Source organism: Helicoverpa armigera, chromosome 28 (assembly GCF_030705265.1).
Source record: "Helicoverpa armigera isolate CAAS_96S chromosome 28, ASM3070526v1, whole genome shotgun sequence".
In the NCBI taxonomy this organism is placed as follows: domain Eukaryota; kingdom Metazoa; phylum Arthropoda; class Insecta; order Lepidoptera; family Noctuidae; genus Helicoverpa; species Helicoverpa armigera.
Genome location: NC_087147.1, coordinates 2,397,063 through 2,419,913, shown reverse-complemented (window position 1 = coordinate 2,419,913; position 22,851 = coordinate 2,397,063). Strand labels below are relative to the sequence as shown.

General features: G+C 35.2%; 4 protein-coding genes across 6 annotated transcripts; 2 read left to right on the top strand and 2 right to left on the bottom strand.

Annotated features, from left to right (window-relative positions):
- Nucleotides 1–1,243: 1,243 nt before the first annotated feature.
- LOC110380157 (pro-resilin-like) lies at nucleotides 1,244–5,144 on the bottom strand. The gene is made up of 7 exons (XM_021340046.3): nucleotides 5,104–5,144; nucleotides 4,663–4,700; nucleotides 4,464–4,519; nucleotides 3,008–4,171; nucleotides 2,550–2,694; nucleotides 1,943–2,077; nucleotides 1,244–1,500 (listed from the first exon to the last, which is right to left on the bottom strand). Exons 2-7 carry the CDS (start codon nucleotides 4,666–4,668, stop codon nucleotides 1,372–1,374), a joined length of 1,635 nt encoding a protein of 544 aa, XP_021195721.3. The 5' UTR covers nucleotides 4,669–4,700; nucleotides 5,104–5,144; the 3' UTR covers nucleotides 1,244–1,371.
- A 4,021-nt stretch (nucleotides 5,145–9,165) lies between these two features.
- LOC110380167 (spherulin-2A) lies at nucleotides 9,166–10,243 on the bottom strand. The gene has a single exon (XM_021340058.3). It carries the CDS (start codon nucleotides 10,092–10,094, stop codon nucleotides 9,216–9,218), a length of 879 nt encoding a protein of 292 aa, XP_021195733.3. The 5' UTR covers nucleotides 10,095–10,243; the 3' UTR covers nucleotides 9,166–9,215.
- Nucleotides 10,244–10,311: 68 nt separating this feature from the next.
- On the top strand, nucleotides 10,312–11,676 carry LOC110380165 (uncharacterized). Its single transcript, XM_021340057.3, has one exon. The coding sequence runs from the start codon at nucleotides 10,673–10,675 to the stop codon at nucleotides 11,651–11,653; it is 981 nt and encodes a 326-aa protein (XP_021195732.3). The 5' UTR covers nucleotides 10,312–10,672; the 3' UTR covers nucleotides 11,654–11,676.
- Nucleotides 11,677–12,223: 547 nt separating this feature from the next.
- Nucleotides 12,224–22,808, top strand: LOC110380168 (lysophosphatidylserine lipase ABHD12). 3 transcript variants are annotated; one of them, XM_064042377.1, is made up of 10 exons: nucleotides 12,224–12,273; nucleotides 14,703–14,821; nucleotides 17,770–17,883; nucleotides 18,512–18,649; nucleotides 19,019–19,111; nucleotides 19,501–19,629; nucleotides 20,048–20,202; nucleotides 20,603–20,770; nucleotides 21,235–21,362; nucleotides 21,739–22,808. In XM_064042377.1, exons 1-10 carry the CDS (start codon nucleotides 12,254–12,256, stop codon nucleotides 21,767–21,769), a joined length of 1,095 nt encoding a protein of 364 aa, XP_063898447.1. In that variant the 5' UTR covers nucleotides 12,224–12,253; the 3' UTR covers nucleotides 21,770–22,808. The 3 variants fall into 3 exon arrangements, with proteins under 3 accessions (XP_063898447.1, XP_063898448.1, XP_063898449.1); XM_064042379.1 differs by lacking the exon at nucleotides 12,224–12,273 and adding an exon at nucleotides 12,280–12,623 and having other exon boundaries at nucleotides 21,739–22,802; XM_064042378.1 differs by lacking the exon at nucleotides 21,739–22,808 and having other exon boundaries at nucleotides 21,235–21,366.
- The last annotated feature ends 43 nt before the right edge of the window (nucleotides 22,809–22,851 follow it).

The following is a 22,851-nucleotide window of genomic DNA, read 5'->3' as shown; positions in this document are numbered from 1 at the left end:
TAAGGCGCTTGATGCAGAAAGCTGTACTACTCGACACGGCACGCGTCGAAAGTAGATTTTTCTCTAAGCCACCGCCCGGTAGCTTGAACCCGATGCCAGTGGGACACTATTTTTAAACCTAATTATTTTTTGTTTGTTGCATGTATGTATTTTATTACAAATAATGTAATTTCTATAAAAAAAAGTAGTCTTCGTTGCCTGACTTGTTTCTCTGGCCATAAAAATAACATATAGTAGAGTAATTTTTGTTCGGGTGTGGGAGTTAGTTCGCCGGTGTAACAGTCATTATATTCATAATTAATTCTGTTAGTCTTGGTCTTAAGCGAAACACGATGCATCGAGAGCATAATGATTGCACGACATATTAGAATTTATTCATGAATGATCTCCCCTTCTTATTCCTCCTCGCTCTAAGAGCTCTCTGTAAAATAAAAGTAACTATCAATGTAAAACTTAAAAAAACGAAAAGTATAACGATGATGCTCCAGACAATGCTTCGACTCGTATTGGGTAGTTTAGATACATTATGTATGATCAAAAGAGCTTCTTAGAATAAGATTATTTATTTAAAAAATAACACCGTATTACATCACTGTCATATTTTTTTGTAAGTAGACAGGTGTGTGCTTTAATAAGTTGCATGGTTTTAAAACAACAAAAAATGTGGAAATTGAAAATACAAAAATATCACAAAAAAGTTTATTTAATTGCACTATAAATCACTACATCACAAGCAACTTACAAACTATGAGGTACATATTTAGTTTATTTTTTTAATTTTTTTTTACATTTGCTACTTAATAAAAAATAAATAATTGAGTATTTTACAATCGTTTACATCCATTTACAATGCCGTTTCATTTTTCTTATTTACATTTCTTGAATTGGTAAAAATAAGAAGTAATTTTAGTTCCAATCTTTACCGCTTGGCGCCGCCACTGTGCTGTGGAAAATAGTTTAGGAAAATAGCCCCTCTATTTTCCTTTTATACATTTATCATATCATATCATTTACTGCATTCCATAATGTACATTTAGTGGAAATCATTTATTGCATTCCAAAATGTACATTTGGTGGAAATCGTTTATTGTATTTCATAGTGTATATTTGGTGGAAAATATAAAATACGCTTGTCCCAACTTTACATAACCATTTAAAATATTGATAGTTTATTTTGTACTGTTTGTGCTCTGGTTAACTTTTTTTTGTTATTTTACTACATTAGGAATCATTATAATCACAGACAATTTTCATTTACAAGTTTCAAAAACAAAACTATTCTATCTATTAAGCGACCATACATGAAACCAATCTATTTCTTCCACTAAATACTTCTCATTCCACCATTGCAAAATAACCCTTATACTCTACTCAATAAGGTCCATCACCAGACCTAGCGAGGTCAGCTGCATTATCATCGTAGCCCGAACGTCCAAGGTCTGCAGGTTCCACGGAGATCCTCGGCTTGAAGCCACGCTCATCTGCCTCGTACTCCACAGTCTGAAAGCAAGGAGTTATGTACTTTAGATAGGTAGATATAGAGTTCAAATTGAAGTTCAAAGTTAAGCAACGTTTGACGCGGTCGAATCGTGGATGGGTGGTTGTAATTCGGCTGGCACGTTCATCTGGTCACTGGCAGTCGTAGGTGGTAGTCAGAAAGTCTGACAACCTGTATTGCCAGGCATCGGGCTACCCAAGTAATTGGATTGAGAAGGTTAGGCAGGCAGTCGCTTCATGTAAAAAACTGGTATTCTGGAGCTTTCACGTTTTTTCCGTGGTATTTGCCATTGGTTCTTTTATTAACGAACAAAAGATGACCACACTTTTTAGATTTCATATCATTCGTCATCCTTTTGAATACTTTTGAGATTAAGTACTTGATTAAGTTCTCTATCTAAAGAAAGAGTATTCTTAAGCCAAAGAGTATTCTAGAACTCCTCACCTGCTTGGTACCATCAGGCAGCACCACGAAGTAGGACCCTTCAGCCCTGTTCTCCTGTCTCGTCTCCGTGTGCCCGAAATCGCTGCCTGACTCGAAGTCATTCACTTTGTATGCGAAGTCGTAGTTAGCTGGCTCCTGAAAACAATTGAATGAAGGATATTAAGCCGAAACAATGGAATGAAGGATATTAAAACAATGGAATGGAGGCCTTCAGAGGAGGCAGTATTTGCAAGATTATTTGGAAAAGTTACTGTGGCCCCGGTACATAAATGAAAGGCGCCTGGAGGAACATGGGGGGTTTATGTCAGTAAGTGTCGCTTCGGCTTTACCCAAGCCAAAAGGTATAATTTAATTATTTAACATCTGCCCAAAAAAGGCAGTTTATTTATGTAGTTTTTGTAAGTTATTTTATGTGATGGTTTACACAAGTAAAAATACCTGGTTAATGTACTCTTGATCTTCATATATTAGACATGACATTTAATGGTTTAGATATAAAAATGCCCTTGTTTTTCTTCAAAGTTGGGTATTAACTCACTTGCTAACGTCAACACTTTAGGAAAAGTAATTTCACTACGAATATTTAATACAAAGCATTTTCACGAACCTGGTTCAAGAGTTCGTTGAGAGCATCCCTGGCGTAAGAGTAACCCTGGTTGTTCTGGTTGTTGTACTGGTCAGGAACTCCGTACTGGTCTGACGGCATCGAGTCGCGAGCTGCAGGGACCCCGTATGTGTCTGATGGAGGAGACCTGGAGAAGAATAGCATATGGGCTTATTACATGATACTAGATATATGAACCTTTAGGTATGTAATTAAACATCTGAACTATTTTAAAATACAGTTTAAAAATTGACAATACCCAACTTCTTGTAAGCAGACACTGACTAATAAAAATAAAATATACTTGAAACTGAATTTGGAAGACTTCTCATACTTCTAACCTTAATTTCATTGAACAGTTAAAAAGTCTAATAAGCAGTCTTCTCTGGGTAAAGACCCAACTCTTCAAATTGATCGACAATTTATTCAGGCAAAAACACGAAGAACAAGAAATATTTTACCTGGCAGCAGCATCAGCATAAGACGAAGCGACAGCACCAGTCTTCTGGACCGCAGCCCGAATCGCAGGCACACCGTACTCCTGAGACAAACCCCTCGCACTAGGCACTCCATACGTATCTGACACATCACGAGCTGGCGCACCGTACGATTGAGAAGGAGCCTTAGCACCCTGGGAATAAGAATCAGAATTCCTTGCACTGGGGAGACCGTAGCTGGTTGATGGTGTACGGGAACCAAAAGAACGAGATGATTGGGATTTGAATGACCGTGATGAGGCAGAAAAGGACTTTGCAATGCTTTTGGGCGTAGTAAAGCTTTTAGCATCAGCAGTTCTTGTTGATGGAACACCATATTCTTGAGACAAAGCATTCGGCGAGAAGGGAGAATTTCTTGAAGTCGGTGGGCCATATTTTTGAGAAGGATTGCGGGCACCGAAGCTTCTTTGGGAAGGTACTCCATATTCTTCAGAGGGTGTGGAGCGAAATTCAGGGGGTCCATACTGAGTGGATGGCGTCCTCCCATCGATGTTAGACCTTGAAGATGGTACACCGTATTCTTGAGAGAGCGAATTCCTTGCAGCTGGCACGCCGTATTCTTCAGACAAAGAGTTCCTGGCTGCAGGTACTCCATACTGCTCAGATGGGCTGTTCCTTGCATTGGGGACTCCGTATTCCGTTGAGGGGGAGGACCGGGAACTGGGAACTCCGTATTCGGCAGAAGGGGAAGATCGGGAATTCGGTACTCCATATTCGGAAGAAGGGGTACGTGCACTTGGTACTCCATATTCAGTAGACAGCGAAGAACGAGAGCTAGGAACTCCATACTCAGTAGACGGTGAGCTTCTAGAACTGGGTAGACCATACTCAGTTGAAAGGCTCCGAGAAGACGAAAACTGGCTGCTACTCCTAGCATTTGGAACTCCATATTCTTGCGAAAGACTGCTACGAGCGCTCGGAACTCCGTAACTCTGGGATAGACCAGATCTTGAGCTTGATCTTGCGTTCGGAGGTCCGTATTCAGTTGAGAGGGCGTTACGGGAGGTTCCAAAAGACCGGGAGGTGGGAGGTCCGTACTCTTGGGACAGAGATCTTTGGAAGTCTAGGCTGTGGTCGTGACCATGGTCGTGGTCGTGATGGCTGGAGCGTGCTGATGCGTAGCCGTCGCTGAAATTTGAAAATAAGGATATAAGAAGGGGAGCTTTTTCGGGTTCATGTAATGAAAGCTCTATGTATTTTCGTGAGAAGATGGAAAGCTATTTTAAGTGAATGTTTATTACATAGTTGAGTGAAAATTCACTGTTATAAACAACTTATTTATCCATAGGTAACCAATTTTATAACTAGGTAAAAATTTTGAGTTTGTGTGGTGGTACCTAGGACCGTTGGATCTGTGTCGGCTCAGCTAGTTTTTATATGGTTAACAATTTTATAATAAAATAATGTTTTTTTCACTTACCCGACTGGTGGTTCGGCGATTGCCAGCGCCACAATACACAGGAGAGGTATAAACACCTGAAATTAAAACAAAAGCTTGTTAATAACTTATTTCTTCCATAGCATCGCAATAAATAGAAAAACAAAGAATTATTTTTTGTTCTTGCTTATAAAGTGAATGTGTCTAAGTGAAAATGAGTTAAATTGTTGGTTTTTCTTACCTTCATTTTAATAATATGAGATCAAACACCAAATAAACCTGAAAAAGTAACAATGATTTTCAACATGTAAGGTCTCTATCTATGCTAATATAGTAAAGAGGAAACATTTGTGTCTTAGCTTGTTTATACCCTGAAAACTACTCAACTGATTTGAAAGATTTTTTCACTGTTAGGAAAGATACACTTTTCCCGAGTAACATATGCTGTATTTTATCCCGGTACAGGCGTTAGTTCCCATGGACTATGGGAAAATGGCTCGTATAGTTAAAAATGTTCATGAAAATATGACATGCTTTTATATTTCAACAGCTTTTTTTCTCTTTAAAATTCTCTTTAACTTGCGATTGCCAATCAATAATCGAAGTTTCTTTAATTAAACATTTTAAATTACGAATCAATATGCATTTTAAATCCTAATTAAACCTTTTCAGACCAACCTACCTATCAAACCAAAGATGATAGTGCTCGAATTAATCTGAACTCGGAATGGTTACATCGAAATCTCGACAACTATTTATACTACCTTATCTTAACAATACCTTCCATTAAACCACTTTAAACTTACAGCTACCACAACCTCTTGCCATAGCATTTTAAACCTTAACCCCTTGAGTTAAAGACTATGTGGTTAGTTGAAGAGCTGCATCAATCAAACCACTTTACACTTACACTTACCACAACCTCCTGCCATTGCAATTTGAACCTTATATCCTTGAGTTAAAGACTAGGTGGTTGGTTTATGGGCTGCGTCAGTAAAGTGGTTTAAAGGTACATTGTATGTTTGGCAGTATGTGACAACACTTTGGACTTATTGTGGTATCTTCACGCTGCACTAGATTAGGGACTGGTTTAGAAGTTTTGTCATGTGCAAGTGAATTAGGTACTATAGATAGTATACCTACCTACTATAGTTTGGATAATATTGATTAAAGAACTAGGGTTTAGGTCGATTCTATTTCATCGATTTGATTCTGTAGATTCTGTATAATTTTGAAGAGCTCCTGTACCTGTAGCTGGAAGGGTAGATAGATAATAAGGTAAAGCTGCGCTTGGCCCCGTAAAACGCGGATGGATGACCATCTTGTCAAAGTATCAATTTTATTTTTAGTAGAGTTCGGCAATCACGTTAATTTGCTGGGTTCCAGCTGTCATCTGAATATCTTCGGCAGTCGCTACGGGAAACCTGAAAACCTGACAACCAGTCTTACCAAAGGAGTATCGGGTAGCTTTTGTAACTGGATTGAAGAGAGTAGGTAGGCAGTCACCCCATGTAAAACAGTAGTAATCAGCAGCATTCGAGTAAACTAGAAGCCTATAAGCCAACAAGCCAACAAGCCTACACTGAACGCTAGGCAGATAATGTTAAATAGTACCTACCTAAAAGCTTATTTTCAAAAAGATTGGCCTACTAATCTAGATTAGAAACAGGTCACTTCTATACATACAGTCATAAGTAAGATAGGTTTAACCAAACACCGCGCTCTATAAAACTCTGTCGTAACATGAAATTGGTTTGAACATCAAACGTTTATTAGAATTACAATATTACACGGTGTAAAATCGTGAGAAATGTATATTAGGTTTCTTTGGGTCATGCTGTGTAGCAATATTTTGAGTATTCAGTAACTTAAACATACATACATAGGTGCCTACTCAGTTACTACCTAGATATTCTTCAACATTACGCTAGTCTTAAAATAAATAGTGCAATCCTTAATAATATTGTAAACTAGCTGTTGCCCGCGACTTCGTCTGCGTTCTCGTGCATTTAATCGTTCATTGCTCATCCCCCGTAGGTGATAGCGTGATAATATATAGCCTATGTGTTGAACCAGCTTCCAGGTAATAGTCATGCAAAATTTGATTTAAATCCATGCAGTACTTTTTGAGTTTATCCGGGACAAACATACAGACAAAAATTCTAAAAACTACATATTTGGGTTCAGAATCGATTATGGATCACCCCCCATGTATTCTTAAAAAAAATATTCAATGTACAGTTTTGACTTTCCTATCATTTTATTATATGTATAGAATAGATATGAAATTAACTCTGTTTATCTCTCTGTCGCGCTTTCATACCTAAACTACAAAGCAGAGCCTGCAAAAAGACATGGGCTAATTTTGGTTTAAAGGCGGAATGCTAGCTTCTTTTTCATTCAGATAATTTTAATCGATAAGAAAGATGAGCTTGAAAAATGGCTTATCCATTACCAACATTGACAAAATGTTTCAAAATTGAGAATGTAGAATTTCATCTGTAGAGTGGTAACCACATTTTTTGACCAGATAACGTATAGAAGTCAGTTAAAATGCAAAGCTACAAAGAAATTTCAAGGACCTGATTTCATCATTGAATAGACTTCAAAATTATCTAAATTGACAACTTAAACAGCACAAATACTTTTTTAAAATTCTAATTAAACCAATGCCCAAAAGCCGGCTCCATCACCTACCCCTGAACATCATCACGACTCTCACAAAAGGAGTTACTCCATTAAGGGCAAGGCTACACTGCTCATTAGATTCACGCAAACAAAGCCGGCCGTACCGCGACAAACAAATGACGATCCGTTGCACAGACGAATAGCTTTTGTATTAGGATATATCAAGCTTTATAAGCTATCTTGTCGTGGCATTCTTACAGCTGTTTTCAATATTCTATCTATTGGTTGGTTTGGTTATACTAAAAACTTAAAGATCCGTGCTCGTCATTCCAAACATTCGAAAGCGAATCTCCTGATTTTTATTAATTCGGCCAAAAACTTAGAAATTGATGACTCATCATCAGCCTATCGCAGTCCACTGCTGGACCTAGGCCTCTCCAAGTGCATGCCACTGAGATCGATTTTCGGCTTCTCGCATCCAGCTCCTGCCAGCCGTCTTGCGCAAGTCATCACTCCACCGTGCCTGAGGACGTCCTACACTACGTTTGCCGAGGCGTGGTCTCCACTCTAGAACTCGTTTACCCCAACCCGAAATTGATGACTGTAAAACGATAGATAAAAACCCCTATTAGTCCACTAGCTACCCCTGAACACCATCACGACATTTACAAAAGGAGTGTATCTCCATTAAGGGCAAGGCTACACTGCTCATTAGATTCACGCAAACAAAAGCCGGCCGTACCACCGAACAAATGACGATTCGTTGCACATACGAATAGCTTTTGTGTTAAGAATAGCTTTAAAAGCTATGTAAAAAGGTACCGGCTCGTGTGGTCGTGGGTTTAATTCCTAGTTAGAACATTTGGTAATATTTTTCGTGGGATGGTGCTGGAAAATCTTGTTTACCTAAATAAAAGCCTTTATAAAAGCAAAAATGTTGTAAAATGTCTGTTTTAAGGAGATAAGGAATGAAAGGACTGGTTATGTATGTGTATAGAATTTTTTTTCGAAACACAGCCTGATATTTACAGTAAACATATTTTTCATCTTCATAAATCCTATCTCATATATAGGCTTATCTCAAAGCATTAAGGTCTATTTTTGTAAAGTTAACATGCCTTGTTTACCTATTGTTTGGAAGAGCTGATCATGTTGAGTGCTTAACAATGAGATGCTGTTGATGAGCCGATGACACCATGGTCTTAAACTAAGGTTTTACTCTTGCTAACTAGCCAAACTCCTAATGCTTTACAATGTTAACTATCCAAAATATAGGTGAAAAGTTACTCTTACTCCTCTACATAGGTGAAAAGTAGCATGAAATAAGTACTTTCAGTAGGTAGGTAGTACCTGCATATTTGAGTTTAAAGCAAACTGCACACTAGGTGGACTAACTTATATTTTAATATTTATATATTTCAATTATTTCGAAACGATGAAAGATGAACTCTTTAAAATATGTAAGTAGACACATAAGATTCTTAATAGTGCTATGCTATACCGCATGTATGGAAATCTACGCTAAACTGCATCTCAAGTTAATCAACAGTCAAACACCAATCATCGAACCATGGTGTAACCAACCCTCATTAAGCTCTAGGACATCAAATGAAAGGTTGACACTTAAATCAAATGATCACCATCTTATACACCGACCAATATAACTTGACTCTCGATTACGAAACACAGCTCAAGAGTTACAGGTCAGATGCACGATAAACTCATTAAATATATCGAAGTATGGTCATTGAATTTTTCAATGTTAAAGAAGAAAGACCTTTGAGATAAAATCAAGTTAGTGTGACGAAATTATCTGGTTTAAAAATGGTGTTTGCACCTTCTTTTGTTTAGTCAAGTTTGGTAGCTAAAGCTTAAGAGCAATGTGGCTTGTTTAGGGACTTACTTAGGTCCCTAGTCTCTTAAGTGAAATTATAAAACTTGTCCATTGTCACACAGATCAAACCATACAGACAGAATTGAGTTGCTGGGGAGTTTGTTCCACTATTTCTTCTTCCTAACAAAAACACAGAAAGTGTTGGAGGGCCGTTTTTGGGGCTGTCTTTTATAAACTTTTTATAAATGGTAGGTGTCACTTTAAAATAATGGGAACTACACAGCACTTCAATTTCATTTATTTACAAAAATGTACAGTTATATCCTTTGCATTCACACCGCTTCCCCAGTCTCCTTATCATAAACTTTCAAAGATCCTTCAACATGAAATCCGAACCTAATAGTCTCTATCGTAATTATTTCATTGCTAATCCCTCCAGTTCTCATCACATCTTGAATCGTGGGTCCCCAGAAATGGTGACCAGCATGCTTCCTTCTAAAATTCACAGCTACGTTACCCCTTAAAGATGCTTTATGTACTACTTCTAGCTCCAAAAAACCGGCTTTTGCCGATAAAACCGCTGTTACAGCTTGTCCCGGTTTTAATTCTGTCTCCATTCCACTAGTAGTGCCTATAGTATCAGTTTTTGTGATCTCCTCACTAACACCCCAATTTGAAGTGAAAGAAAAACCAGTGGTTCCTGCAGCTTTAGCAAAACCGACGTTGAATTCGTACTCGATTTCTTGCGAGACTGTGAATTCTTTCGATTTTGTCCAACTCGTCGTTATTGTATTTTCTATAGTGTGAGAGATACCTGTGTTCACTTTTATCGTTTTGTTACTCGATATGTTCTCAAAATCTTGTGACAACACTACTACTGGGTCTTTACTGATGCCAGTAACTCTTACTGATTTTATCGACATTTCTCTCTTCACTGTCTCCCATTTATAAGTCTTGTATAAATCTCCCCATGGTGTAGGACTTTTCAGGTAAATGTCTTTGGGCCGTTGTCCTAAATGCTTCGTTACTGCTTCTATTAAATTTTCGTCTTCAAGATGAAATGATCTGATGTCTTCATCGGAGATTAGGTGCAGTTCAATTCCGTTGTACGTAACATGCACTTGCTTATGTTCGTCTACTATTGCGTTTATTTGTATCCTCGCTACCACTTGTTTTATTATAAGCACTAACACTAGTAGTTTTAAGCCCATCTTTTGAATTATATAACGGTGTAATAGGCTCAATTTTTAATGTAACACTAACTGATAATTCTTTAAAAGATGCGGACAAACACACGACTTTTTGACCTTACATTTTCTGATTCTGGGAAACGTAAAATCATTAAGATAAAAATATATTCTTCTAACTACACGATTGATTGACGATATATAAGAGGAATACTATAATAAATATTATGCTTGATAGTATATATTCGTCATAATAAAACATTCGCGATAAAAAGGTCAAGAGCAAGTTAGTATATATCACATATCAATTTATTACAAAACAGTTAATCCAATGCTCTTATTAATACGCCTATAGACTTCTGCAAATAATCAATACAAATACAAAAATATCTAAAAACTACTACTTCTATCTCCATAGCTACGATAATAGAGAAAATTGGAAATCTTTAGAAGAAAATAATTGTGTTGTTTGTGATAAAACTGTGTTCAAAGAACTTAATCAACCAAAAGACTGAATAAAAACACGAAACGTGGGATCAAAGTGCGAGCCTAAAATACAAGTGCTTCTAAAAGTGAAATAACAAAAACAACTGAAGATCAAAATGATAATAGTGATGCTATTTTTACTTCCACTACTAGCGGACGCAAGAATAACGATTAATGTAACAATAAGTTCAGATGAAACAGATATGAAAGTTAACATCAGTTACAAAGGAAATCATGATAAAGTAGTGACAGATGAAGAACTGAAACTATTCAACATAACATATCCAAGACTGAACAAAGGTCTAAGAGTAGAACTTGGTAAAGTACCAAATGACGTATTCCTTAAAAACCCAACACCATACGGTGATTTGTTTGAGAAGTTCCATTGGGAACCAATGAAGAGAAGACTGACAGTTAAAAAGACTAAAATATTAGACATTATTACTGAAGATATAGTTCTAGGCACTCACGAATATATTAACAAAGCTACAACCAGTATAAAGTCTAAAAGAACAATGAATACTACTGTTATAAACCAATTTAGTTCTACATGGTCAAAAACAGGTCTTCCAGACAGCGAAATATTAACCAACTATACCATGATATTTGATTACGGAAACCACACATATGTTAATAAATGGAGAAACGAAAGTACCAAAGCTGTTAAAATGACTATAGGTGTGACAAAAGAAGGACTTATCTCAATAAAGCCTAAAAGGACTGTAGTGACTAAATTAATAGCTTCAAGAACAATTGTGCTGGTGGAATTTTTATACGAAGCAAAACTCGTTGGCAGTATAATAGCAAATTATGCAGAAGTTTATGGTAAATACCATTTCTGGGCGCCATCAGTGAAAAGCATCATGAAAGCAGGCAACATGACCAATGAGGTTTTAACAACGGAAATATTAGAAATCAGATGTTTCACTAATCCTAGGTTACAAGTGTATGACAAGTTAACTGGAGAAATTGTGGAACCACCCAAAGTAAAGCGGCCGTTAATGAAAATACTGAAAAATAAGAATACAACGCGTGTTATTTATATTACGACGGAAAAACCTAAGCCGAAGAATTTTCTTTGGTTCAAGGTTTTTTAAAGAAATATTTAAAATCTTTAAAACTGTTTTTATTTCAATCGCCAGTCGTCATCTTCCTGCCCTGTTCCCAAGTCATTTGGGGTCGGCGCAACATGTCTTTTTCTTCCATTCCTCTTACATCCACTCCCTTCTGCTTCATTTCCTCTTTCAGGCAATCAATCCATCTTTTCCTCTTATTTCAATCGCCAGCATCCTAGCCTAATCAAGCAGCCCAGCCTTTTAGTAAATATCTTGAGGTCGGCTATCAGTCTTATTGTTTGTTTATTTCTAGTCTAATTTCGACATTCTAGAATCTAAGTTATGTTAGTTATGTAGTGCCTACCAAGTTCTCATAACGGTAATTTTTTGGATGTTCTACCTGCATTTTGACTGCACTACAAAACTATCTTCCACAAGACTTAAGCAATGCGATCACAACTATTTTAGATAAAGCCAATATATGTAGGTATGAAATGCTCGTAGAGAGCAATAGGTATAATAATTATGGCTTTAAATAAGCTCGATTTTCCAGCGTCTTTTATTAAAACTTTGAAATTTCCGAACGACACTGACAACGTCAAACAAAATATGACGAATAGGAAAATCTCTTGTCAAAATCAAATGTCGTCAAAAGTTCGAAGGTTCGAGTCATGAATTGCATTTATTAATATGTAATTATTGGTCGTTTACTAACAATTTAAATATAAAACGAACAATAATTTTGTAAAAAAAACATTCTAGCTCAGTTCCAATATTGTTTGTTCATATTGTTTATTTCATTATTTCACGAAACCTTACGTAGACGTACGCACGTATTTAAAGTTGTGTATTTTATTTTATATATTGTTTTATTAATAATTTTTGTAACAAGTTTTGTGTGGTGTAGTTTTTGTTGTGATAATACCTTTGTTTGTTGTTTTTATATTTTTTTAACATTAACCATGGTAGAATTCGGAGGACTGATAATTTGTATACCTCTTTACGCCGCTGGGTGAGTAATTTTAAATATATTTTTAGTATAGATTAATAGGGCGCGGGCCAATAATTTAAATTGTGGCGCTAAGACTATTTTTAAACGTTGAAACGAGAACTTAGTTTTTTTTTCACAAAGTGAAAGGTGAAAGCTTCGATGTATTGAAAAAGTTAACTATTGCTTTCAACAGTAAGTTTACAGTTATGTACTGACCACTTGAAATTAATATCTAGATTCTGTATGTAAGTCATGCGTAAATTTCATTAAGTCTGAATAATATTTTCTGTCCATTAACATGTGAATGGAGGAATAGCTAACTTACTGTAAAACATGGCAATATTAAACTACTTCATCTTATTTTATTTATTTTACTTCTGATGAAAAAAAGGTTTCTCATACCAATAAAATCTAAAAAACCAACCAACCAACCAACATAACAAAATCCAGTACAGAAGTCAAAATAAATAACTTATTAGCCAAAATTATGTGCATGTGTTGCTCTTCATGTCATTCAAAGTTATTTGAAAACAAAGTCATTTGGTTAATAATCTATCTTACACTATATTGATTATTTTCAGTGTGTGTATCTTACAATGAACATATTATAGGTATTTACTTCTATACCAGACTTTATATTATGAACCTGAAGAGTTTTATTGTATATTGGATTGTTTTAATGCAAATTGAAAAATTATATTAATGTTTGATAGCCCATTTATCGAGTAAGACTAGTGTTTACTTTTATCCACTTGCACAGTGTACATAGTTCTGAAGGTATTGTATTGAAATTACGAGGCCAAGGAGCTCAATCATAATGCTCTTGAAATCACACTTTTTAGGCTGTGTTCAAACTAAACCGAATGTGAGCAAATGTTATGCAGTTTATTGTTTTTCCATACATTATCACATTTAACGGACAATATATTATGCGTAATATGCATAGATGCTGACTGGCGGTTTACAGTCAATTTGGTTTATATAAAGACTAACTGCATCATGCAAAAGAATTTCTTCAAAATGCTCAAAAACAATTTTCTATGACAATTTTAAACTAAAAGAATATCAATGGTTGACCCTTTCTACTATGTACTTTGATTCATCCGCTTTCAGGTCATTGTCTGCAAAAGTATCTTGACCTAAAAGATAAATAAACAAAAGAATATTCCTATAAACTTTGTATTGTACGATACACAGATTACAGCCATTCCAATATTCAAACTATCTGTGGTTTTATAACTAGAGATAGAATTTCGACATCAGCCCCATACAAGTATTGTCAGATAGGGTAGTAGCTCCTTGTAAAGCACTGGTACTCAGCTGCATCCGGTTAGACTGGAAGCCGACCCCAACATAGTTGGGAAAAAGGCTCTGAGGATGATGAAGTACTGTCAAACTCCTATCTCCAGTGAGCGATAGATTGAATATTGGGATCAGCCTTAATCACTAATTATCCTTATCTTAATTCACGTGTTTCTGCACCTAATTTCTTTATTTTGTCTTATCTGTTTTTAAGCCTGTAAGTACCTACTGTACTGATTGTTAGGATAGAGTATAATGAGTACAAATTGTTACTAAGGTGATTTCATTAATATATGAATTAATATATTGTCGAGACATCTTTCAAATTGCTTAAAAGATAAAAGTATAAGTTTCTTTGACTGTGGATTGTAGCTTAGGATAGATATTCATTATTACGAGGCGAGATTTCACCAAAATTATTTACGCACAAAAGTTGCAATTTTTCACATTTTTTTTTGCTAGAACACAATTTGTTTTGAGTCTACTTAGCCAAAAAAAAATTGTGTGCCCTGCTGTGCTGTACACCAATGCAATACATTGTAGTTTGTCAGCATTTGAGGACTTCACAGGAGGAGGGAATATGAAAAATTCAATTTATAAATATTTATAACACACTAAAAACCTAAATATAGGTCCTACCTACTAATATATTAATACCTAGCTTTGACTTGGTCTTATTTTGTGGTATGGCATGCTTTGGTTGTTCTGTATATTTCGGTTTTCTTTTAACTTTTTTGTAATGCAGTTTATGCAGTTGACCATACTTACTTTAGTAATCTTTTTACCATTACGTTTCAGGATACTACTCCTAGGTGCATCTCTGTCGGCGGGCGTGTTTATATTCCACATAGCTGTCGTGCCTTTAATCTTCAAATACTGCAAGGCCTTTAGAAGAAATCTAGTCTTCGCTAATTTTGGTAAGAAATATTTTTTAAATTATTTTATTTATTCTGTCTGTTTCATTACTTCACAAAGGCCCATCTTTTTGCTACGTTTTCTCATACTTTTCCACCCTTTTCTGTCATAAACCTGCTAGCATCAATATATTCATTTATTAGCAACTAGAAATAATAATTGGGAACAAATATAATGACCACCATAAAATGCTTTGATACCCTTAGTTTTGCAACCAGAAAAATCTACTGAACACCAGAAAAATAAAGTCTAAAAATGTAATAGTACCAGCTATTTTAGTCACGACTTCACTTTAAATTGTATTCGACCACCAAATTTAGTAAATGATCACCAACTCTTGACGACCAAATTAATGTATTATTTTTGCCTAAATAAGTCACTGTGATTGCCATAAAATGTAGGCTTATTATCAAATAAAGTATTATGATGCCATATTAAGTTATGTGTCCGGCTTGCAATGCATGCGTGAGTGTCAGTATGACGAGTGACAGGGGAAAATGGAAGAAAATGACATATTGCGCCGACCCCAAGTAAAATTGGGAACAGGGCAGGAGAAAGAAGAAGAAGAATGTGTTTCTCAATACACTCCCTCGAAAACACACTCTTATCGCACTGTTTAGAGGCATGCAATAGACAACTTTCCACCCTAGTGCAGGAAAAGGGTCCCCATAATGTTATTACATTTATTGTATCAGGCCGAACTTATTTTTTTGGAGTCAGTTTACTTAAACAGGATAGCAAGATGTAAAAACTTTGATTATCATTTTATATTAAAACGCTGGTATAATTTTGATGATCATTCACTACTTTTGGTGATCATTCACTACTTTTGGTGATCATTTACTACTTTTGGGATAACAATGATTTATTTGGACTCATTTTGCTTAAATAGGATAGCAGAATGTAAAAACTTTGGTTATCATTTTACTTTAAAATGGTGGTTTAATTTTGGTGATCATTTACTATTTTTGGCTTGCGCATGATTTATTTTGGAGTAATTTCACTTAAATAGGATAGCAAAGTGTTAAAACTTTGGTTATCATTTTACATTAAAATGCGAGTTTCATTTTGGTGATCATTTACTATTTTTGTCTGCTATTTGTTACTATTTCTGGTGATCAGTTAAACATAAGCCATAATAATTTAGGATTGACATTTTACTTCTACATGATGAAGAAATAAGGTAAAGTCCAAAATCTCGCAATAATTTGAGAAGAAAGTCATTCAACTGTAATTAAATTAATTGTCTTGATAATTTACGTTACATACAGTCCAAAGATCAGTGGGGCTTAGACGTTCTGGCTTGAATGACAAACAGTTACAAACTGCCCAAATTAAGTCCGTCCGGACATTGCGTCCTTAATATGCCGATTGCATTAGTATGTAGTATGTAAACTACATTTAATTATAAAAGCGTAAGTTAAGTTTATGAGTATACATATGTTTGTTTCTTCTTCACTCATAAACTTCTGAAGGGATTTTAATGCAACATGCTTAGCAATAATATAGCCTACCCATCAGAATAACATTTAGGCTACTTTTTATCAAGATATGGGAAGAAGTTCCTATAGGAAGCATATGAAACCGCTAACAGAAGCTAGTAATATCAAAAGAAATACCTATTATAAATATTTTTTTATTTGGCTGTCTTGCTCTTATCATGTTGTTATTATTATTATTTCTTTTTTCTTTTGCTTTATATAACTTGGTTTGTTTAATTTATTAACTTCTTAAAATAGTTTGTATAATAATTTTCTCTTATAACTTCCTAGTTCAACTTGCATTGTATAACTTTCTCAAAGTCAACCCAAAAAATATTGTAAACATTTCTTTTTCATGTTAATATCGTATGTATCAATACATACAAATTGTAACACCTATTATGTTTTTAAAAAGAGTAACCATGGAGTTTCTTGCCCGTTCTTCTCCATAGGAAGCTACTTTTGGAATGGGCAACTAGAATCATACTTATTTATAATTTTGACGTTCATAAGTGCTTGTAAAGGCCTACATGAAATAAATGATTTGATTTGATTTGATTGATTTGAAAACGCTCGAAAAGCCCAGAATCAATTTAATAATTATTTCACTGCTGAGAAGCTACATTAGGCATCCCCGAGTGTCATAGGCTATATTGTATCCGGGATCCTCTAAGAAGTTTCTCATTAACGCGGGTGAAACCGCTCACAACAGCTAGTAAATAATTCATCATTATTACATGATTTGTAAAGACTGATTTACATACAAATGAAATTATCATGATCAAGGTTTATTAGCGATTTTACGCGACAAGTTGGTAGGTATGTTTATTTCCTTACAATTGTTTAAGTCAATATAGTTTTTTAGTTTGTATAAAGTATATAAAATGCCCTTGAAGAAGTCACGCAGGTAAAATGGTTGTGAACTTGTAGGTATTTGTATCTACTTAGGTATGTAATTGAGATGTCCTTACGATCGATATTTTTAGTTAGGTGAGTTATTTTATTATGATTAGGTACCTTATTTGTTTATATTATATTTATTTACTACGTATAGGTACTATTATAAAAAAACCCACCACGCTTGTCTGTATGTTCGCTATAAACTCGATAATATCGACCTCTTTCAAGCGGTTTTCATTAACAGAAGAGGCAGGTTTATACTGGTATGACCTGTCGCACTGAGCTGGTTAATAAGCCCTTCTATCAAAACAGCTAGACTTTTGACTGCACAATAATGTATCCGTCTTCTATAACTATCCGTCGTTTTGCGATTAGACATCGAAGTGTGACTTAATAACGGGCCCAGAATTCGGAATTCAAATCTCTAGTCAAAAAATAGATACCGAACCAGTTTCTTAGTACCAGTCATAGTTTGATTGAAGGGCTGTTAGCCAGTTGGACGACGTCATACTACAATAAACTACCTGTCCACCGTATATTAAGTTATCCTTTTTATTTTGTATTTTCAGTACAATGGCCACTCCACATGAACTACGAGGAGCCGTCGGCGTCCGGCATCGAGGGCGCCAGAAACCTCAGCATAGAGTACCAGTCTAAGGTCAACAAGTGCAAGATTAGGATCGGTAAGATATCTTACTGTTATCTGATATATACTTGTTGATATATATAGTACATTAAACCTATGCATTTGTAAAATGAACGACCTGTATAACAATATACGGAATGGTCATCATCATCATCATCTCAGCCATAGGACGTCCACTGAACATAGGCCTCCCCCTTAGATCTCCACAGATATCTGTTGGAGGCGACCTGCATCCAGCGTCTTCCGGCGACCTTTATAAGGTCGTCGGAATGGTATTTTTTTTTTTTGGGAAATAAATAGATGCAGCAACGAATATAACACAGAATTGAGTATCTACTATTTAACATTGACTAAAGAATATGAGACAAAATAGGCTATATATGAATCTGGCTAAGAAGAAACATTTGTGTCCGTCACAGTGGATTCTCGCGTAAAGATGTGTTTGCTACTCTTTGGATTTTGATGAAACCTAGCAGTAATAAAGCTTATACATCAACAACATATTGGTTTTTACCCGGGTGTGGTAAGTAGTTCCCTGTGGAAACCGGCAAAACTAAAGGAAGATGGCAGTATTTATAAAACAAAATAATAAGAAATCCTTTACAGTTATAAACTGTCTGTTATAAGTAATTAGATTAATCATGAAATTTTCCATAATTTTCCAGGAATATGGCACATCCTGCCGCGGTCGTCGTACGAGCGACTGAAGCACTCGTACGACAAATACGACAAAGACGCTATGGATCGAGTGCTCGGAGACGAACTGGCCAGCTCTAAGACTCCTGTTATATTATACTGTCATGGTAAGCACGAGGTTTTGTTATATCAATAGTTAATTAAGGATATATTTACCAAGATATTAATTTACATTTTGTAATGAAAATAATATTGTAATGGTGCTTAATAGACGCTAGCACGTCAAGCTACACCAATGTGTAAAAGTTTCCCAACCAACCTTGAATCATATGCTTTAGAGATAAAGTCGAAAATCTATCAAAAAGTCTGACAACCTTACTTAATCGGGCTGTCTGGGTAACTGGGTTGAAGAGATCAGACACTTGAAAAATTAGATACTTTTAATTTTTCTGTATTCAGACAAAGAGAACACCTATTTAAAGCTATGTGTATTTACTATTATTATCTATAGGTACGTTTATTTTTTATAATTTCAGGTAACTCGAACTCTCGCGCGGCGGTGCACAGAATAATGTTGTACAAATTTTTCCAGAAGATGGACTTTCATACTATCACTTTTGATTACAGAGGTAAATATTAAAGCTATCAATTCAGTTTTTATTTCGTTTGGTAACTGGCTGTAGGTATGTGAAAACATCTTTAAATTTTGTCTTTCAGTGTTAGTTCAAGGTTGAATTCGTTCATTTTTTGGAAAAAGTGAACTTACAGTTATGTAACTTTAAATTCTGTTCGAATCGGCGTGCTCAAGGAAAATAGAACTTCAGCTTTATTTATTCATTCGTTAATATTACCTAATATAGCTTTTATATAATTTTAAAGGCTCATAAGAAAACATGTTGTGTTGACCTCAAATAAAATTAATATAAATGGGATGATGACAATAATGTATTGTAAATGACACAGGTAAATCGTTTGAGAATACATTTTAAATGCTTTTTTAAACATTTTTCCCGTCTAGGTTACGGCGACTCGACAAACATCCAGCCATCAGAAGCGGGCGTGGTGGAAGACGCACTCGTGGTGTACGACTGGCTTCACTCCACTCTCACACATAATAAAAACGTATTTGTGTGGGGACACTCTTTGGGTGAGTAGGACATAAATCCTTGCTAGTTATTAATAATTACCTAGTTGTTTACTAATAGCTAGACATTTATAAAAATAACCCTATAAATATTTTATATTTTTTATAAATAAGAATAACTAACTCAACTAGCCCAGATTAAATATAGCCTATTCTACCTTTTTAATTTCTCTAATCCGTTCAGTAGTTTCGGACTCATTAGGATACAAACAAAAAATATTTCCTCTTTATCTCATCATGAATATAGGCAACATTTAAAGAAATTCCAAATCGCTTCAGTAGTTTCTAACCAAACCTTATAGGTACAAACATGCAAAACAATATTTTAAAAACCTGTTCTTAGATAAAGAATAAATAAAATGATTGTTCTAGAATTTCATAATTAAAATATTACTGTTATCTCAATATTTTTAATTTCCAGGCACAGCAATCTCATCTCACCTAGTAGGCAATCTACAGGAGTTGTCAGTCAGACTACTAGACCGACCCACTCCGTTACCGATGCCCAAAGGACTGATACTCGAAGCGCCATTCAATAACCTGGCTGATGAAGTGGCGAAACATCCACTTTCTAAGGTAAAGTTTTGATTATATCCTAACTAATAATATAAAATTGACGTCAAAACTACTTTAAGTAAATTGTAGGAAAAATTGACCGGTAGGTACGCTCAGAAGACTAATACTCAAATACGGCCAATAAGGTAGCCAAATACCAGCTATCTAAGGTTATAATGGCTATATATTAAAGCCTATAAAATGTTTGTAACATTGCAAGACGCCATGCCCAGGGGACTGATACTCAAATCAACTTTAATAACCTGCCCAATAAAATGACCAAAAAAGTCTATGTCATATCACATTTATTTTACGAATTAAAAGTTGTTTATTCTTTCAGTTATGATTACAAGATTTGTCAGCAACTTCGCTCAAAAATCTACCATATTTTTACATAAAACAATACATGTTTTTTTTTCAGCTAGTAACATGGCTCCCCTACTACGAAGCAACGTTTGTGGCTCCATTCCGTTCTAACGACGAGCAGACCTTCAAGTCGGACGAGCATCTGTCCAAGGTCAAATCTCTGCCAGTACTCATACTGCACGCCAAGGACGATATTGTTGTGCCTTTCATTGTGGGCGTTAGGGTGAGTTGTGTTTCAAATTTTAATGTTAACGTCTAATGTAAGTGTAAAAGTAAATATTGTTTCTTAGGTTCAAGGTCAAGGTCAAATATTATTTTGTGCATACACTTTAAGGTCAAGGTCAAAATTCCCGTCCAGTTTCTTTATCTCTCTTATTTGGTCGGTATTAGGGCGGGTAGTTGTTATTTGGTTGAAAGTTCAAGGTCAAATGCCATCTAGGACCACCAATTTCACACGGAGGAACTTGATAATTTATGATAATTGGTCACCCATCTAATTCACACTCACATTTTAAGTTATATTTGTTACTTCTTTTTGCTTAAAACTTGTCAATATAACTTTAGCATCAGAATAAAATCCCGGCTAATTTTTTTTCGGGTAAGGGAAGTATGTATTTAAGTAAGCGGATAAAACCACTTTGAGAAGCTAGTACTTACTTTAAACCTATTTTTTAACCACTTTCGCAGCTATACCGCTCAATACAGCAATCCCGTACTTCGAAAGACGCGAGTATCACGCTACACGCGTACGACAAGAGTCAGAACTTGGGACACAAGTGGATCTGCAGGGCGTCTGACCTGCCGCAAGTTGTTGGGTAAGTTCTGATATGTTCTAACTTTAGTAGCGCCGGAGAATGAGAGAATATCTGTCAGTTTATGTGTGCTAAAAGAAATCTCGTTGTATTATCTAAAACTGCGACAATAAATATTTATCAATAGCATTTAAAAGAATTGTAAATATTTCAAAATTAAGGATACATTGATTTTCATCATCACCCGTTTATTAAAAGAATGAATGAGTTAATCACCAATCTTGCTTAAGACGTATTGGCGATTTCAGACTTTAAAGTCCATTTTCCTTCACCAGTATTCAGTTATTGGTGTCTAAGACATACTCAGAAAGTACATTCTATAACTTTATAACATATGTTACATTGATACGTGCTCTAATAAACTTATTTTTTGTTACAGGGACTTCGTGAATAATCTGTCAGAGAAATAAAAAAAAACAACGATCATAACAATTGTTGTACATTGCCTTACAATAATATAATGATACCCGATTTCAATTAATATTTGCCTTATAAATACAATAAGTTCATTCGAAAACTATTTTGTACGCAATTTTACCTCTTTTTGCAAGATTTAAAGATGTAGGTAAGATTTAGAAATCGGGTTGAATCGAGAAAGGAGAAATTAATATTACTCATGGAGAACAAAATGACTAGCGGAGATATCATAACGCAAAATCTCCTAAGAAAGTAGCACGACAACATGCGGGTGTTCGGAGGACGAGGAACGTTACTAGCTCCGCCCTTATACGCCTTCTATGGAACCCGCCCATAATTTTCAAAATAAAATCACCAACTAATCAAAACCAATCTTTGACAGATTGGTTTTGTTTTGACAAGTCACCCGAACGTCTCGTTAGTTCTAGTAACTGATCACGCCTACCGTACGTTGCTTGAGCTACAAGAAGGCGCCTGACCTACCTTCCTTATGGCATCTCCGCTATCTTTCCTTTCTCCCTGATTACTTAAATAGTTAGGGCAAGTAATTAATATCTACGAGTCCTATTAGATAGCTAAATATACAACTAAAATGCCTGAAATTGTATATGGGAGCTTTTTTCTTATTTATTAAACTGTCATGTTTTTGCAAGTTAGTGTTGCCGAAGTAAAAAAATATTAAAGTCACTATAAAAATAATGTTATTCACAAGTAAATAACATATGAAAACACCCCAAAAACGGTTTACCACTTTCTAGTGTTAACATAAATAAGTTTTTTTTACAAAGAATTATCGGCCTTAAAACATACTCATAGACTTTAGAATCGCTTAGCAACGATAAAACTGGCCTAAAAATAGTACTTAGATATAATATTTCATGACAATATAGGATTAAATAGTGCATAATAATATTTTCCTATTGTATGTGACCAAAGTAATCTATTAAAATAAAAGTAAAAACCTTTTTTTCGTTTTTGGCTTATGAAACGGCTGGACCGATTTGGAAAACTTCTAATTTTAATTCGTAATAACATCCCAATTGAGAACCTCGTTTTTGAAAAGTCGGTAAAAAAA

Excerpts from the sequence above, each read along its gene's own strand:
- LOC110380157 (XM_021340046.3), bottom strand. Across the intron at positions 2,695-3,007 it reads TATGCTGATGCTGCTGCCAG|GTCTCCTCCATCAGACACAT; the intron begins GTAAAATATTTC and ends ATTCTTCTCCAG. Across the intron at positions 2,078-2,549 it reads TCAACGAACTCTTGAACCAG|GAGCCAGCTAACTACGACTT; the intron begins GTTCGTGAAAAT and ends AATTGTTTTCAG.
- LOC110380167 (XM_021340058.3), bottom strand. The coding sequence starts at position 10,094 with ATGGGCTTAAAACTACTAGTGTTAGTGCTTATAATAAAACAAGTGGTA.
- LOC110380165 (XM_021340057.3), top strand. The coding sequence starts at position 10,673 with ATGATAATAGTGATGCTATTTTTACTTCCACTACTAGCGGACGCAAGA.
- LOC110380168 (XM_064042379.1), top strand. The coding sequence starts at position 12,574 with ATGGTAGAATTCGGAGGACTGATAATTTGTATACCTCTTTACGCCGCT. Across the intron at positions 18,650-19,018 it reads TGTTATATTATACTGTCATG|GTAACTCGAACTCTCGCGCG; the intron begins GTAAGCACGAGG and ends TTATAATTTCAG. Across the intron at positions 19,112-19,500 it reads TATCACTTTTGATTACAGAG|GTTACGGCGACTCGACAAAC; the intron begins GTAAATATTAAA and ends TTTCCCGTCTAG.